At 31.4% G+C, this 16,709-nt stretch overlaps 3 protein-coding genes across 3 annotated transcripts; 2 read left to right on the top strand and 1 right to left on the bottom strand.

Moving 5' to 3' along the window:
- The first annotated feature begins 1,118 nt into the window (after positions 1–1,118).
- Positions 1,119–3,933, top strand: LOC149490679 (MKRN2 opposite strand protein). Its single transcript, XM_089707488.1, has 4 exons — positions 1,119–1,435; positions 1,518–1,595; positions 1,693–1,900; positions 2,085–3,933. Exons 1-4 carry the CDS (start codon positions 1,311–1,313, stop codon positions 2,316–2,318), a joined length of 645 nt encoding a protein of 214 aa, XP_089563614.1. The 5' UTR covers positions 1,119–1,310; the 3' UTR covers positions 2,319–3,933.
- Positions 3,934–3,960: 27 nt separating this feature from the next.
- l(2)34Fc (reeler domain-containing lethal (2) 34Fc) lies at positions 3,961–8,144 on the bottom strand. Its single transcript, XM_089707493.1, has 5 exons — positions 8,096–8,144; positions 7,372–7,543; positions 6,819–6,989; positions 4,605–4,705; positions 3,961–4,146 (listed from the first exon to the last, which is right to left on the bottom strand). The coding sequence occupies exons 2-5, from the start codon at positions 7,528–7,530 to the stop codon at positions 4,074–4,076; spliced, it is 504 nt and encodes a 167-aa protein (XP_089563619.1). The 5' UTR covers positions 7,531–7,543; positions 8,096–8,144; the 3' UTR covers positions 3,961–4,073.
- Positions 8,145–14,269: 6,125 nt separating this feature from the next.
- Positions 14,270–16,111, top strand: TfIIS (RNA polymerase II elongation factor). Its single transcript, XM_089707478.1, has 2 exons — positions 14,270–14,435; positions 14,658–16,111. Exons 1-2 carry the CDS (start codon positions 14,367–14,369, stop codon positions 15,468–15,470), a joined length of 882 nt encoding a protein of 293 aa, XP_089563604.1. The 5' UTR covers positions 14,270–14,366; the 3' UTR covers positions 15,471–16,111.
- Positions 16,112–16,709: the final 598 nt, after the last annotated feature.

Raw genomic sequence — 16,709 nt, 5'->3', positions numbered from 1 at the left:
TAATAGTTTTATATATAATATGCATTAAATTATTCGAAACCACTTTCACATCCAGGGCAACAAAATCACTGTTGACCAGTGTAATTTATTAGGTATGTTTATTTAATAGATGTTACGATACATTGTACGATACAAAAAATTATACGTGTTTGTGAAAACTGAAAATGCGAATACGCAGTACGCATAATGATACCTACTGTCGGTAGTTCTCTAAACTTCTACGTTGGAAAAATATAGTATAAAAAGGAAAGAGTTTTTTTTTATAAAACATGCGTGCTAATTTCCACGTCCATGAGCTTTAAAATAATTTAGGTTAATTTTATTAATATGTACCTACCAGGCTACCACTAGTGCTACTAGATACTATAATATACTTTATGCTAGGAAATGATTTAATTAATAGAGATACAACACACTTTTTTAATTTACATAGGTACAGATAGGTAGGTAGATATAGTTTTCAACGAAAACGATTTGAATTAAATTTTTTTACAACGCGTTATAAATAATCGAGATCTTTATGAGATCTTTACATCTTTTCAAGTTACCTTTTTAATGATTTTATCTTACGTTCTTTCTTCATTGCATGAATACTATAATTAAAAAAAATGATTATTATAAATATTGCTATAAAATTATTTAATTTAAATTTATGAACTAACCAATAAATAAATTAACATTTTGTTACGAATAAAAACAGGGGCTTCCATTAAAATTTGAAGTTCGAACGTTCCGTGAACCAGCCAGTGTGGAAATTCTTATGTAAAAGATAAAACCACGAACCTATCCATTGTTTTTTCTAGGTATGAAAAAAATTAAAACAGCTCATATTATTTCAGTTTAATTTGTACTGTTAACGTTTTTAGTATTACTAGTACACATTAGATGGCGTCGTTTTAAATAATCACCACATTACGTTGTTACGAAATTAAAAACAATTATTTCCTAAGAAAATGTAATATAGTAATAAAACACATTTACTAAATTATTTTCTACATTAAAATTTATATTAATTTTTATGATATGAAAGATCATTTCTGTTAGTTTGTTCTTTATTTCCGAACGTAAACCCGAAACGTCAAGAGCTGGAAGGTACTTGAAACTTGAAGGTTGAGCAACTTGAGCAATTGAGCAGTGCCATTGAACAATAGTTTTGCTTTCGTTCCCATTAGAACTTTGCTTTGTCAGTGTAGTTAGGCCTTTTTACTTAGATCACTTTAACATTTCTATTGTTCATTATAGTAGAAATCATTTTCTATAACTAATCACTTTTCTTTATGTGAAAAAACTAAATTAATTCAGTTGCAAAAATGGATCCGGGAATCCTTTGTTTCCACCATTGTGATCATAAAGTTTTTTGCACCATTATTCCTGAGAAATGCCCTGTTTGTCATCAAACACTCGACAGATATGACTACAATCTGTTACCCTTTAGGTATGTATGATAGAATTATTAGAAAATATGTACTGATAGCATACTGGAAGTGTTTTGTTACTAATCATACTATATTTTTCAGAGTGCCCTATCCTTTTGTAAAAGCTTCTCAGCATCCACGAGCGATAATTATGAAGCCAACACACGGGGACTTCCTCAAGTAAGTTATCCTTATAGTGAAAACAATTGTTATAATTCTCATTACCAAGAAAATGAGTCACATCCCTTACGATGCGTAACAAACGACATTGTTTCAGTGACTACTATAATTCTAAGGATTTACATATCGGGGTGACTAACTCCCAAGGGTGTGTAATTGAGTTCAGTGAAGAAGGGATAAGAGGTGTTGATCCCTTGACCAAAAAATGGAGTCAATGCAACACTAGTTCAGATTGGGACCAATGTTTGCTATTAGAGCAATTTGATGAACTGTGGAATGAAATTTGGGATGGTATTCTTATCAAGGTATTGCTTTTTACAATATTATTTGGTTACTTATTTTCCATCTATAGGATTTTTTTTATTGTTTTCTTTTATCAGATAAACATTAAAATGTTAATACATGCTAGTGATCCAAATCATAAAGTTGAGATTATTTATTATCTAGTAACTTAAATAGTCCAATTTCAAACCTCTACACTATTTACAGGTGAGCTCAAGCCCCCTCTGGGAACCTGAGAGGTATAATGAAGAACGTCACAATTGCTTCACTTTTGTGTTAGCTTTTCTAAGAGCATTAGATTGTGGTGAGCTCTCCGAAAAAGCCCAAGACCCAAAGCTATTCTGTAAACAGTATGTGGTGCCGAGAACATCTGCTGCTGGTAAATACATATCTCTGTACCGTCAGCTCAAGAGACAAAGCTACTTCATACAGAACCAATGATAGCTTTATGAGTTTTGTATATATTTATTATGATTTTCAGTATTACCTGTGATTGATATTAGATTTAAGGGCCGTGAAATACTGTGCATTTAATTTACCAAAAGGAAAGCTTAATGTAATTTATTACTTACTATATTATTATATTTAAAATGTTATTTTCAATGTGCATTATATTTTTATTAATTAATAAATATAATTGTAATTAATATTTATTGTAGGTTGGATGATGTTATGTAGAGGTCTAAATCAGGCTGTGTTAGTACTTTATGTCGGTGAATTGTTTTTTTATTTAATTTCCGATATTTCTATCATTCCATCCGAACGATGATATAAGCAAAATTTTATTTATATTTGTATTAAAATAACATTCTTCATGCTATTATAAAACTATATCACTGTCATTCATTTAATAACTGTATGAATACATTTCATATTGCCTTTTAACAGGAGTTTCACTCCGAAGTTTAGGTATGTTTCGCGCTGTTGCCGACTGAGTTGGTAGTCGAGCACGGGTTCAACCCGCGTTCAACCCGCCGGGTTGTCTGCCACTGCGCCGTTCGCGCGTTTCAGTACTATTATATATTCTGTGCTTTTAATCACAATACAAATTTATCATTCATACATTCTTAATCAATAAAACTACTCTTAACTCACATTATAGCCATCCTTAAGGGAATTGTCATTTAGTAGTCAATTAGTGTTTTAGATCCTTTTACAAATAATACTTAAAGAGTGTACATTTCTTGTAGTTGCTGGATATACTCATGTATTTTATTGCACTATCATTCTTCCTTAATACTTAATAGGTTTAAAGTGATCTGAAATTTTTAAGCCCACTTATTGGAATTTTTGTATGAACACTATTCAGTTATAAGCTGAGAACTAAATAGTAAGTTTCAGATCTTCTATTAATCCAAATTCTTCCAATGTAAAACAGTACCCTTTGATATAATATTATGTGCGAGATGTCTACAATTTTGCAATCATTTAGTGTGTGTCAAATGGTAATGATTAAAGCGGATTGGTTATAATTGTATGAGAGATTTTGATAAACAGTTTTTGTAGTATTTTTACTGGAATAGCTTGTAATTATGTAGTGATATCTGTCTTGTAGAATTTATGTTAGCTGGACAACAGGGTAGAAATTGTTTGTGTGTATGGCCTACTGACTTTTTTGTATGCATATTAATTGAAGTTGATTCACACTAGCAATAATTAAAGCAACAATTTCTATCCTGTTGAATGTATGGGATTGAGTCCCAAAAACTTTCTGCATTATGCATACTGCCACATTTGGGACTAAAATTTAGATATATTTAATGTGTCTATAAATCTTGTCTAATACTCAGTCTTCGAATTAGGATTAATATTAAGTGTTGTAAGTGATATTGTCCTATTGTAAATCTCGATGGTTCTCATAATACGCCCGCAGCTCTAGTTGAGTCTTACTTGCTCAAATTTATTAGTAAATCTCGAATTATTTGAATCTTGCCCTTTCATTAAGTACTCAACTAAGCTGGTGGGATGTTCCTACAGTTATATCGAGAATTGAAATTACGGATTTTTAAGGCAAATTTTCTAGGTGCTATGATAGGAATAAAATATTTGTTCATAATTGTTGTAGTTTCATTGAAACATCCTATGACCTTTTAATGTTTATTTTATGCATAAAATAATCTAGTTACATTAATAATATTACACAAATACATTAATAATACAGTTTTGAGGTAAAATTAATCTACGGTGTATGTATAATTAGGCGGCAACTTTAACTGGTGCAGATTCTAGGCCCACCCAGAAGACCGCGCCGTTGAGAGCGATGGTAGCCCTATAGGAAAAGAAAATAATTTCAAAATATTGAATTCATGCACATACGTACCTTTTTACACATTGTAGAAATAAGAACTTATAAAAACTCAAACATTGTGTCGAAAAATTCAGATCTTTCGATTGAATTAAAATTACGGGTAGACAGATATTTGTAAATCTAACGATAGATTTTACTATACATAAATGAGCAACAAAGGTTAACCTATTGAGTAGCTTTGTGCGATATTTATGCACGTTCTATTTAAGGAAATAGCCACACCACATAGAATATAGGACGCGACATTCACTAACAGTTACTTAAGTTATTTCGACCTATCTAAATATCAGACAGCAATAATAGATTCTACATTTTACATGCTCATATAAATTTCATGGCAGATCTCGAGCATCAAACTTAAAAATAAAATCATCTAATATTAATTGTTAGTAGTTTTAATTAGGTAAACTCCTAATTACCTGAACTTGATAACATCATTCAAAGTTTTTGGTGGAGTCCAGGTGAAGGTGACAGTCTGCTTGTCGTCCTTAGCATCGTGTTTTTTGTGGGTGATTGTGTCCTGCAAAAACATTTACATTTATAGATAGGCATTAGTCATTACTGAAATGATATGGTAGCCTAGCTATGATTGATGATTGTAAGGTAGCATCAAGGCAAATTAATAGTACACTAATCCAGTGTTTACTTGATGTTTTATTGCATTGACCCGAATGTATCTTGGTACTAATTACATTGCGTGTGATTGTAACTTTACAAACTTTGTTTAGATATGCAAATTATGCACATCGCTTTGTTTTATGTAGCATACGTGCGATTCGATTATAATAATTTAATGTACTATGTTAATTACCTGTAAAATAAATCCACCGACACAATCATAGACAGCTATTCAAAATGTTATAGGGAAAATATCAAATAAGTCACGTTATTAAATCTTTACCATTGCTCTATGCTGTGGATGTGCATAAATAAACAGGTAATTAGTACCTATACCTACATAAATCGCCATCGGTAAATTTGTCACTTTGTTTGTTTCTTCTTGAATGATCTTGATCTTGGAGATCTCAATAGAATATAAAATATAGCATTTGATTAAATAAGCAAGTAGTCAAACTTTTTTTTCAGGATAGTTCATTAGCTTTTTATAGCTAGTTTAAAACTTACGTACGTACGTACTTAATTGATGAGTAAGTATAATATTTTTTATTCCTTTAAACCGGTACCTTGCAACTAAACATAAGGTACTTATAGGTAAATTACAACGTTGGAGCAATTTTGCTGCAGCACTGAAACGTTTGGGTGAATGTGGAGGTCCAAGGCCTCGCAACAATAGCGATTAATTCTATCTAATAAAACGGCAAACACTCAACTCGTATAAAAATGTAAACGATTACTTATTTTTACTATTGAAAAGCGCAAAAATTAAAATATTCAAATTATTTGATCTACATGTAAACGAGTATACCGCAATCTTTTGTATACCAGTAGGTATTATAAAGCTGAAGAGCGCGTCATTAGCTTCATTTTTTGTTATTTTTTATCGTACTTATTTCAGTATACCTAACTACTTTTTCGAATTGAAAACAGGAAAATCACGCAAATATTATATATCCTTTTGAGCATTGATATTCTAATTAAAATATCATTGCTTTTGAGCAGTCAAAGCTGCGTAGGTATTTTTTTTAAACTTTAACGGTCATTTCCTGCCGTAATAGATACTAAATTCCTGCCCTCGCATCAATATTTTTTTTTACTTCTTGGTAAAGCCATTGACAAAAATATTTAACCATTGCATAGATACTATAAAGGAAGTAAATAATTTATACTGCATAACCCTGTCACATAAGTCCCGCGATCTTGACCTTGCTTTATAAGCCTTTAGTTCCTTTCCTGAGTTCAATTATGTTACTTGGGCTAATACAATACAGCAAACTATTTAAATAATATACTACCTAGTTGTTAAGTCGTGTTGCTATGAGGGTCGCTGACTTTTAATTACTTATTTTCCACCTTTTGTTCACTATTTTTGTCAGTAAAGACTTTAAAACCTACCCAAAAGTTAAGTTTATCATACAGCGAGGTTCTGTTTATAAGAATACAAATAGCTAAACAGGTTTTATTATTACTAAGAAACCAAAGCAAAATAACCGTCAAATGGAAATTTAAATAGGATTCTTATCAACCGCCAAACGTTAGTCGTTATGGTCTGAGTTAAAATGCCAAATCAAGATTTAACACACTTGAATACCATCTAGCTAATTACAGCCACGAATTATGTACGTAAATATAAAGTACGTAGGACGTAGGTAATATTGTTTTGTGATAAGGACGTTATCTAAACTTAAAAATCTTAATGATTTGAAATAACGAATAAAGATGGCTTGCGATTTGCATTTTCGTTACAACTTACATCCAATGTCAAAATGTACGTAAAAAAAACATTAGGAACAAACAAACAAAAGAACAAAATCATAGACAGATCTCTTCTAAGTTTTAACATAATGTTATAAATCTACAATTTTTTTCGGTTTTGTAGGACCTATCTCGTACCTATATTTTGCAGCTTTTTTGTTGTTTTGTGGTTGTACAAATACTAAAAACCGCCTTTTGTAAAAATTCTACGTTTCTGTGTAATAACAATAAGTAATGTACTATTATATATTTTTACTTACCCCTTCATTATCGCATTTCATGACTCTTGCCAGGGAGTCGTTGGCGTCAACAGTGAAGGTGCCAACGGGCTTGTCATTGCTGGTTCTTGCCTGCAGCATGATACCACGGATGGTATCGGAGGCAGACTTGCCGGAGATCGTTATTTGCATGGGTGTACCGGCTTTGACAACCTGTGTGGTTAATATTGGGAGTTAATTGATGGTAATTAATTGGTTTTACGATCAGGTTGTAAGGAAGAAATTAACGATAACTTGTATACGTAGTATATTATTATTAGTCTGTGCGATAACTAATTAGTGTATAATTTCTACAAATTTTAAATTAAATAAAAATGTTTATATTTATAAAATCTTTTTAGGCGTACTTATTTTACTTTTCGAATCCTTAAACAATTTATAGTTCCAGCCACGTTAACCAAATAATAAAACTTAAATTAGTTGTACTAGTTTATATTTTTAATAGAAATAACAAAATATTATCGAAAACTACAATTAACACAATAGAAAAATAATTCAATTAATTCCATCAAAATATTTAAGCATTAATTATTACCTTAGTGCTTGTAGTGATAGTGTAGGGCGCCGGTCTCTTCTGTGGGTCCACAGGATGCCTGGGGATCATGTCCTGGCAGGCACTTTCCGGTGCACCGGCAGAGTACGCGTTCGCGCCCATCACAAGCGCAAAAGCCAAACAAATGTAGGTGACCATCATCTTGACAGATATTCTATAAACACACAATAATATATAGGTATGTGATTTATTAGTAAAGCTAAAGTTCGTCTCGAAATTGTGCACGAAAGGGGGTCACGGTCCTTACTTCTTCAATCCTAAAGTTCTTGCAATGCTATACAGGTTGTGTTATGAAACACATCTGATTGCTTAATATTTAAATTAATTTAAAATTATTATTTGTGACAGGTGTTAAGTTTATGAATTTTTTTAATAATTTAACTGTAGCGGTTCATTTGATCGATACAAATTATTATTCGCGATAATAGAAACAAAACATTGGACACTTATTGTACATATAAAAAATAACAAATTTTCGCTAGTAGTAATGCAATTCGGTGCATCAGTCAAACAAATTTAAAGACAAATTATAAATTTACTTCAAATAATACTGGACATCCAAAAGCAACGAGGCATCAATTAAACAGAAGAAATTATGATCGTAATGTAATGCATATTAAATAATAATGCATTGTGTATAATTACAACACATATTTGTTATTGAACAAATGAGTTTTAATGGTGATTCTAAAAGCGTATTTTTTACCTTTAAACTTATTCGTGCGCGCGTCAGTGCGTGAATGGTAAGAACGTAGCGACCTCGCAACTTTTAAGCTATATATTGGTTCTTACTCGCAATTGGACTTGGAAGGGCAAAACCACAAACAATACTCATACTGACACTATTCATAAAAAATCCAGTTTTTCCCCTGTAATCTGTAAAGATGACCGAGAGCTTAGTGCTTATATTATAATTTATATTGCAGCCTTTATCCCTAGTTATTTATGATTTTATATTAAGCCTCTTTAAGCTATATAGATCTACGAAGTTATATTGTACTAGCTGTGCCCGCGACTTCGTCCGCGTGGAATAGTGACTGTATAGTAGTTACTACTTAATTTTTGAAGTGAAAAATTCTTTAGCGGCGTTGAGCACTTTTTCTGTAATGGGTATAAAATCTTAAACTCGCGTCAGGACACGTGACCTGATCGAAAAAGCGTAAGACGAATACCATTCCAAAATATCAAACATGCTCAACGTTAATAATCAAGTATTCACTTCTGCCGGCACTCCCGGAGTGCAACCCTTCTTTTTTATTGAATTTAAAGGAAAAACACGTACTACCATAAATAATACAAAGAACTATTAGTAAAATTTATTACTAAACTGAGCTAAAAAATAAAAAAATAAATACCTAATTAATTTTCTAGGTAAAATTTATTTTTAGGCACCAGAGGGGAAGGGAGCAAATTTATTTTTCTTCCTTCCTTGTATGGATGTTTTTGTTAATAAATCGTGAAGCAACTGAGCGCCGAGACAAACGTCAAAACGCAAAGGAATAGAATCCGCTATCGATACTAATAATTGACATAAGATATGATGTTTTGCTAAGGATTTGTTCACCCTACCAACGACGACGACGACCACAAACAAAATTTTCATCCAGTCGCAATTTAACAAAATAGTGCTAAACACAATTAGAATAAAATATTAAAATTTCCTGTCGTTCTGGTGCTTGGAATTTTTTTTTTTTGAATGAATGAATAAATAGATTTTTCGTAGAAACGGTAGCTCCTAGAAAATCGAAAAAAAACTATTTTTTATTAATTGACCTCGAAATTTTTTTCTTCCGAGTACCAGTATGACGGGAAATTTTAATATTTTATTTTGAACAAATTTGGTCTGGATGAGAATTTTGGTCGTTGTCGTCGTCGTAATTTTGGTAGTGTGACCGAACCATTACTAAAATGTGATGAGCTTATGTCAATAATAATTAGCGATAGCAGTTTCTATTCCATAGCGTTTATTCTAATCTCTGCCGTCTTGGCCTGCAGATCTTTCCTGTCTCACGCCTGTAGTAACTAAACCGTTTAGACCGTGCAATAAAAATTAATAAATACCATTTTAAATATTTATAAAAATAAAAAAACAAAGTCGTCGGAGCTGCCATACCATCATTATCATATCATATATTATATTTTTTTTATAACGGTACTTAATTTTAAAGATCCTCGGGAAGTTTGTAAAATTATTATTTATTCCTTTACATTCGTTGCGTTGGTTTTTTTTTTAATTTTTAAATTTTAAACTTCGGTTTCTTATTTTCAAGTAAGCGAGACCTACCTCCATTTTACATTCCTATATCATATTGATATCTATAAGTTTGTTGCTCCTTGACATCATCATCAACCGTGCACAAATTGTAATGGACCACAGTGACAAAAGAAGTGGTATCTTTAGGAAAAAAAATTGCCAAGGGCCAGGCCTATGTGGCTTTGAGTAGAGTTCAAAATTTCCAGTGTGTGGCTATCCTCTCGCTCCCATATCCCCCATCTTCTTTAATAGACTTTCAACCCATTCCCTTTCCACCCCTAGTAAATGGGATAACCGATTTTGATGTAAACCATATTATCTAATTGTACCTATATTATGTACACGTCATATCCTGTCGTTTGATGCTCTATTTGGTTTATTTATCTAACCACTGTCACCCCTAAAGTGCCCTATATGTAATAAACGGATGAACCGATTTCGATAAAATATTATTAATTGTAATTCACACGTTGCTCTTTCATATTTTGATATATCTACCGCTTGAGTATATTATTTGACAACATTCCATTATTGTTCATTCCCACTTTTACCGCTGTAATCTAATAGAAGCTGTAATGGATAAACCGAATTGGATAAAAATATAACTAATATTTTTTCCCACATTCCCACTTTTACCCCTATAAAGGTATAATAAATGGATGAACCGATTTTGATACACTTTATCTAAGAACCAGCGTCGGAAAATATGCTTTAACTACAGTTTTGGGTTTGGGATCGATTTAATAATTTAACCCCTGCTAATTTTTTTTACATATTTTCATTGTACAGACATCACTTTTCTAGAATTTTATTATATGTATTGATGATTGATGATTGACCACGCGCAAGGTTACTAATTTCCACTACATCCTCACGCAAATCGCCAATTTTTATTAACATTGAATCTGTTAATAAAAAAAATCAAAAGATAACCGTACCTTATTTTATTAAAAAGCTACTATAAAATAAAGTTTTATCAAGAACTAAAGTGACCTTCTTTATAGTCTTGTAAAAGTTATACCTACATAAAAATAAAATTTCATCATTTTCTTATTTTGTCATACTTAACTTGAACTAATAAAACATGAGTCTAACTATATAATTATAATTATAAAGAATAAATACAAAAGTTACAACTTATCTTTTGTGGGAACGCAAGAAGGCGAAAATTAAAAAAAAAGCTGAAGATTTATAACAATGTAACGAATGAACACAATCACTGTTATCTACTATTACCTATATTAACTGTAATGGTGTCTTGTTTGACATCATCTACCCTCACTTATAAAAATTTCACATGAAATATAAGCGCACCTGAAATGGACTCTGGGAAGATATGAATTATTTATTTAACTTTAAAAAAAACAACCTCACCAACATCATAATATTTAAATTATGAATTTCCAAGAAGCGTTAATATTATGTAAATTGATTTGATTTTAATGAAATCTCATAGATGGCGCTGTTTTAAATTTGTCTTTATACTACTAAGATTCATTATACTGTTTCTCTGCCAAAATTACTTAAATGACGTAGTTTTTATAGTGTAAAGGTAGACAATAGCATGGCTTACTCAAAAACAACATTTAAACATGAGTCTTTAGATTGTACGCTATCGTAGTACAGAGAATACGTAAGAAGAATAAAGGTTCACAGCTCCTCCCCCGCAGGTGATAGCTTGATAATATGTAGCCTATAGCCTGACCCGACCTGTAAGTAATATTCATGCAAAATTTGAAGTCAATCTATGCAGTACTTTTCGAGATTAGCTCGGACAAACATACAGACAAACAGACAAACAGACAAACAGACAAAAATTCTAAAAACTATATTTTTGGCTTCTATATCGATTATAGATCATGGAATATGTATTCTTTTAAAAAAATATTCAATGTACAGTTTTGACTTTCCTACGATTTTATTATATGTATATAGATATCCGTTCCTTTTGGTACCTGAATATATAAGAAATAAATACTAGTAAAGTGCTGTGCTTTGATTCCAATTATCAACCTACTTCAAAAAAGGAGTAGGTTCTAAATTCGACTGCTTTTTTTGTTCTGGTAGGTACCCAGAACTTTCGACTGGGTTAATCGATTTTGATGATTCTTTCTTTTTATTGGAATGCTGATATGCCTTCTCTGGCTGGTTGGTCCCATTTACATTTTATCCAGTTCTGACCATTTAAAAGCAGTTTAGTTTTCTGACAATTATTATTTTTTAATTGATTAATATTTTCGCCAATGCTTTGCATGTCCAAGACCAACAATATATTAAACAATAATGTAATATCTTCTCTTTATTAAAAACAACATTCAATATCTTTTTATTGCATTCATTAGTTTTGAATACCTATGTATAAAAACCACATAAAGTAGGTACCAAATAGATATGGAACAAGGGGACTGCTTTCTTTTTTCAGTCGAATTTATTCATCCAGATTTTTATTTTAGTTAATTAGAAAACTGCAATTTTACGCAATACAATTAACATAATATAAAAAATGTTACTATTTTCGTTAGGCGATAATGATAAATTTTATTCTAACCTTGTCCTTGGCCAATGCTTTTAGTTTTATATTATTTACCAATACTTATAGATTCGTTGTAGGCCGTTAACTCGTTTGCCTCTAATATTTCGACTGTCAAATTTGGTAGGAGTTAGGACACCTGCACATCATCTCCTCCTGCATACTGCATAGGACATAGGTTAATAGGTACACCTATCCAGGCCATTAACGATAAAATGATAATAATGGAAATAGGTAGTTAATTTAAATTTCGTCATCGTCTGTATTATTATTATTACCTACTAACTACTTCCTTTTATTAACTTGCAATTATGAGTACTTAGGTAAGAATAGTAAAGCTGTATGTGAAATTACGCTACTGCAAGCAAAGTTTACATTTTTTAAGAAATGCAATAGGTAATGTTGCGCTGCAAAATGCACGAGGAAAATAATTTTCCTGTTAAATAAGTAGTTGTTATACTCTAGATCTGTTTATGCACTAAAAAAGGAGGATACTTTTCCAGTATCCTTAAGCTTACGTCGACACTACGTATGTAATATGTTATGTTCTCTTTACAAGAAAATTAAGTCATATTTTATGAAATGTGCATCAAAAGCAACCCATCAGTCTTCTCAATGTTGTGAATGTTCGGCATCGGCCCCCACCACTGTCCTAATCATATTGTGTGTGTTGTGAGTTGTGACGTTGTAATAATTCTAATGAACGACTGCCGCGCGTTTTCACCCGAGGATGAACCCACGGGAAAAGCAATTTTCTATAGCTTGTGTGTGTATATTCTGGATGCTCTACATCTCTCAGTTCTCTAGCATAGCTATACACATGTACACATTGTCGTTGTTAGATTTTAAAAACTCGTGCAAATTGTCTAAAAATTGTGATCTTAACATGAATAATAATTTAAATTACTTATAATCTATCGAAGTGTACCTAATCGTTCGACGTATGGTATGGATTAAATCTACCGCTATTTATATTTTTATCTAATACATAAGTAATATCAATACTACGATATTATATTCACTAGTCTATACCTATAAAGCTTTGTACATACTATTAACACTTTAATTTAATTTAAAGTAATTTCTAAGTAGGTGAAACATGTGTTTGATAATTTCAACAGAAAAAAAAAACATATTATTCTAAACTAAACTTTGGGTTTTAAAAATTATAGAGCAATAGAACCCAACGTCTTGACACCACGCTACCAGTAGTTATACGAAATGTTACATGATATTTGCTTTTTAAAGCTTTGCATTTTATAAAATTACGTCCTCTATGAAATTCAATATTCGGTCCCATTTCAATGGACTACACGCTATGTATAGAGATGATAAACAACCATCTCAACCTATTCAATGATTACAATTTACAATACTGTATCGATGGTAGTACGGCATAATATATGTACATGAAGTCTATGCAATAATGACTACATTTTCATAACACGGTTTTCCCCTTTTTTTCCTTTAGGAAAAGTGTCTCCAATAATGAATACGAACACACAGTTACTCATTTGTAAAATAATGTGCGGTAAGTACTGTAAAGATATGTTTTCATTGTGAAATATATTTCTCTCGTTAAAATAATGAGATTAGGATCATATAACATATTAGGATATAATGTAGCACTGTAAAAGTTGTAACTAAATTCATAAATGATAAAACTTAAGTATGGGTTGGGTTGTTTATCGAATAGTAGGTTGCATATAAAAAATGAGATTGCAAAAGAATATTCAAATACGAAATTACCATATAAAACAGAACTTACAAACGGTTATGGTAAGAGTCATGGGCATAGCTTAGGCATAGCGATGGATGAAGTTTAAGGGGTTGAAATCTCAACCGAAATATGTTTTTTTTGTAACCGTCAAATATCATTGACCGTACGATAGATGTCACTAGTTGTCTATATTAAAATAATGAAACGCTAAAATATATAATAGACGTTATGAACCAAAGTATATTTAATTAAATAAATTAAATGAATATAAAAATAATATTGATTTTATGGCTGCACCATAGACTTCAAAGAAGTTTGATTTCTAAAATGCTAGATTTCCAAACTGTTTTATTATATTAAATGTCAATCTCTTTAGTCTATGCTCGACGGGTATGGTGGACGATTTATCAATATTTTTCGTAAATTGTTTGGTGAATTAGGCGGGAAGTTGATTTCGGCAAAATATAAGCAAAATGAGTGTCCAAGAAGATGTAATGAAAATACAAAAGAAATTAACTAAAATGACTTCGGATGACGGAACGGTAGGTTCACAGCTTCACATAGCAATAACGCGGTATATTATTTGTGCCGACAATACCATTTATTTACTCCAAATAAAGATAAATCTTTAAAGAGAAAATTGAAGAATTCATTAAATGTGATTATAATAATATATCCCGCGTAATTTCTAGTGGTTTTCATTCCGAACATCGTCTAAATACTATTAAGTCAATTTCATCTAGATATATCGTCTTTTGTTCTAGGGTCAGGAAGAAGCATTAGAGCTACTGAAATCATTGCAGACGATGGCTATAAATTTGGATGTTTTGACCAAAACGCGAATAGGTATGACAGTTAATGCTTTGCGTAAGTCCAGCAAGGATGAAGAAGTAATATCTCTATGCAAAACTCTTATTAAAAATTGGAAAAAGTTTTTGTCTCCCAGCACGCCGTCCAAAGAGTCGGGAAGCTCATCAAATTCAAAATCAAAAAAAGATTCAAGCAAAGACAAGGATAAAAAGGATGATAAGGAAAAGGAGAAAAAACTGCCGGCTTCATTCCCACCACAATCCAATACAACTGATGCGGTGAGGTTAAAATGCCGAGAACTTCTTACACAGGCTTTGAAAGTTGATGGAAATACTTCTAACTCATGTGCCACTCCAGAGGAACTTGCCGAAGAGCTGGAAGAATGTATTTATGCTGAATTTAAGAACACTGATATGAGATATAAAAACAGAGTACGATCCCGGGTGGCCAACTTGAAAGATCCTAAAAATCCTACACTAAGAACTAATTACTTGAATGGGGTGATTTCTGCTGCTCGTTTGGCCAAAATGACTCCTGAAGAAATGGCCAGTGATGAGATGAAGAAACTAAGGGAGAAATTCATTAAAGAGGCAATTGATGATGCTCAACTCGCTACTGTACAGGGTACTAAGACCGAAATGTTAAAATGTGGAAAATGCAAAAAGAAGAACTGCACATATAACCAGCTACAAACCAGGAGTTCTGATGAACCTATGACCACCTTTGTGCTCTGCAATGAGTGTGGTAATCGCTGGAAGTTCTGTTAAGACTGCTTTTAATGGTATACTTGCTGTATCCCTTCAAATGGTACACATGTATCAGGATATTCATTCTACTACCTATTTTATTAATTCCCATGATTGTATGACCTTTCTACTGTCATTGACAATGAAATCGTGTTTAGTAGATAAGGAATCCTTAGTATAATAAATTAAATGCTTTAAGTCAATTTTCCTTTTCATTTTTTTGATTTCTTATTTATTCGATAGGATTTTACATTTTAGGATGATTGAAACTAGATGTCCGTAATCACATATTTATTTTGTCAATATTTGTTTATGACAACGGGAATGTGTCCTTTAGGACAAATTATAATTCTAATTAAAATTAACATTATTTTAGTTTTTCTTATAACATCTTAAACTATGATTTATACATAATATTAAGTAAAATAGTTTTAAGTAGTGATATACTTAATATAGAAACTAATAACAATTTGGTTATTTCTTATTGTCTGCATTTAAATTTTAAAGTAAACATTAATATTAACTTAATACTTATACTGTCATAAGTATGAAATATGCAAAATAAAAATAAATGCTGTACTATAAAAATTTGCTTTAGTCTGATTTTCAACATATTTTCTTATTCTTATGTTGCATTTACATCAAACGAGCCAATGCTCATTGTAACCCAATCAATCCAATATGGGTAAAATAAAATCTTTGTATACTTAATTAAAATAAAATAAAATATTTACATACTTCAATTAAATCTTATTATCAGATTGAAATGGCATTATTTCGGGAACTTAACTGACCTTGTTCCTTCGTCTGATTGACAAATCTTGTATTTATTTAAAAATCCAGAACTTGAATGATAAAGATTTATGAACTCATCCATTAGAAAAATTCCTACTAATATTTTATTATAAAATTTCAATACTTTGCATAATTTATCCATTGTTAAAGATTTATTAAAACTACGGAAAATATTTACTGGCCTTATTAACTACTTGTTTTAAGAGGAGGCTCCCTAACATAATTTCTGGCACTGAGAGACCGGTTACGGTACTAGACGCTAACACAGCCGTAATAAAGTTGAATATCGCGTGCTCTCTTTGATCGCGTTCGAGCTCGAAAAGTAAGTCTCAATTCTTATTTCGTTTATAACTAAAGTAATAATTGATTGTATGTGTCAGGATTTTGATTGTATGTGTCAGGCACACATACAATCAAAAGAAGAGAATATTAATGCAAATTTACATAAAATTTAGGGAGCCTCCC

This window comes from Colias philodice, chromosome 2 (genome assembly GCF_061535455.1).
Source record: "Colias philodice isolate Cphi_HAF_F1 chromosome 2, ilColPhil1 Martin Lab GWU primary, whole genome shotgun sequence".
Taxonomy (NCBI): domain Eukaryota; kingdom Metazoa; phylum Arthropoda; class Insecta; order Lepidoptera; family Pieridae; genus Colias; species Colias philodice.
This window is presented reverse-complemented; position numbering and strand designations above follow the sequence as displayed.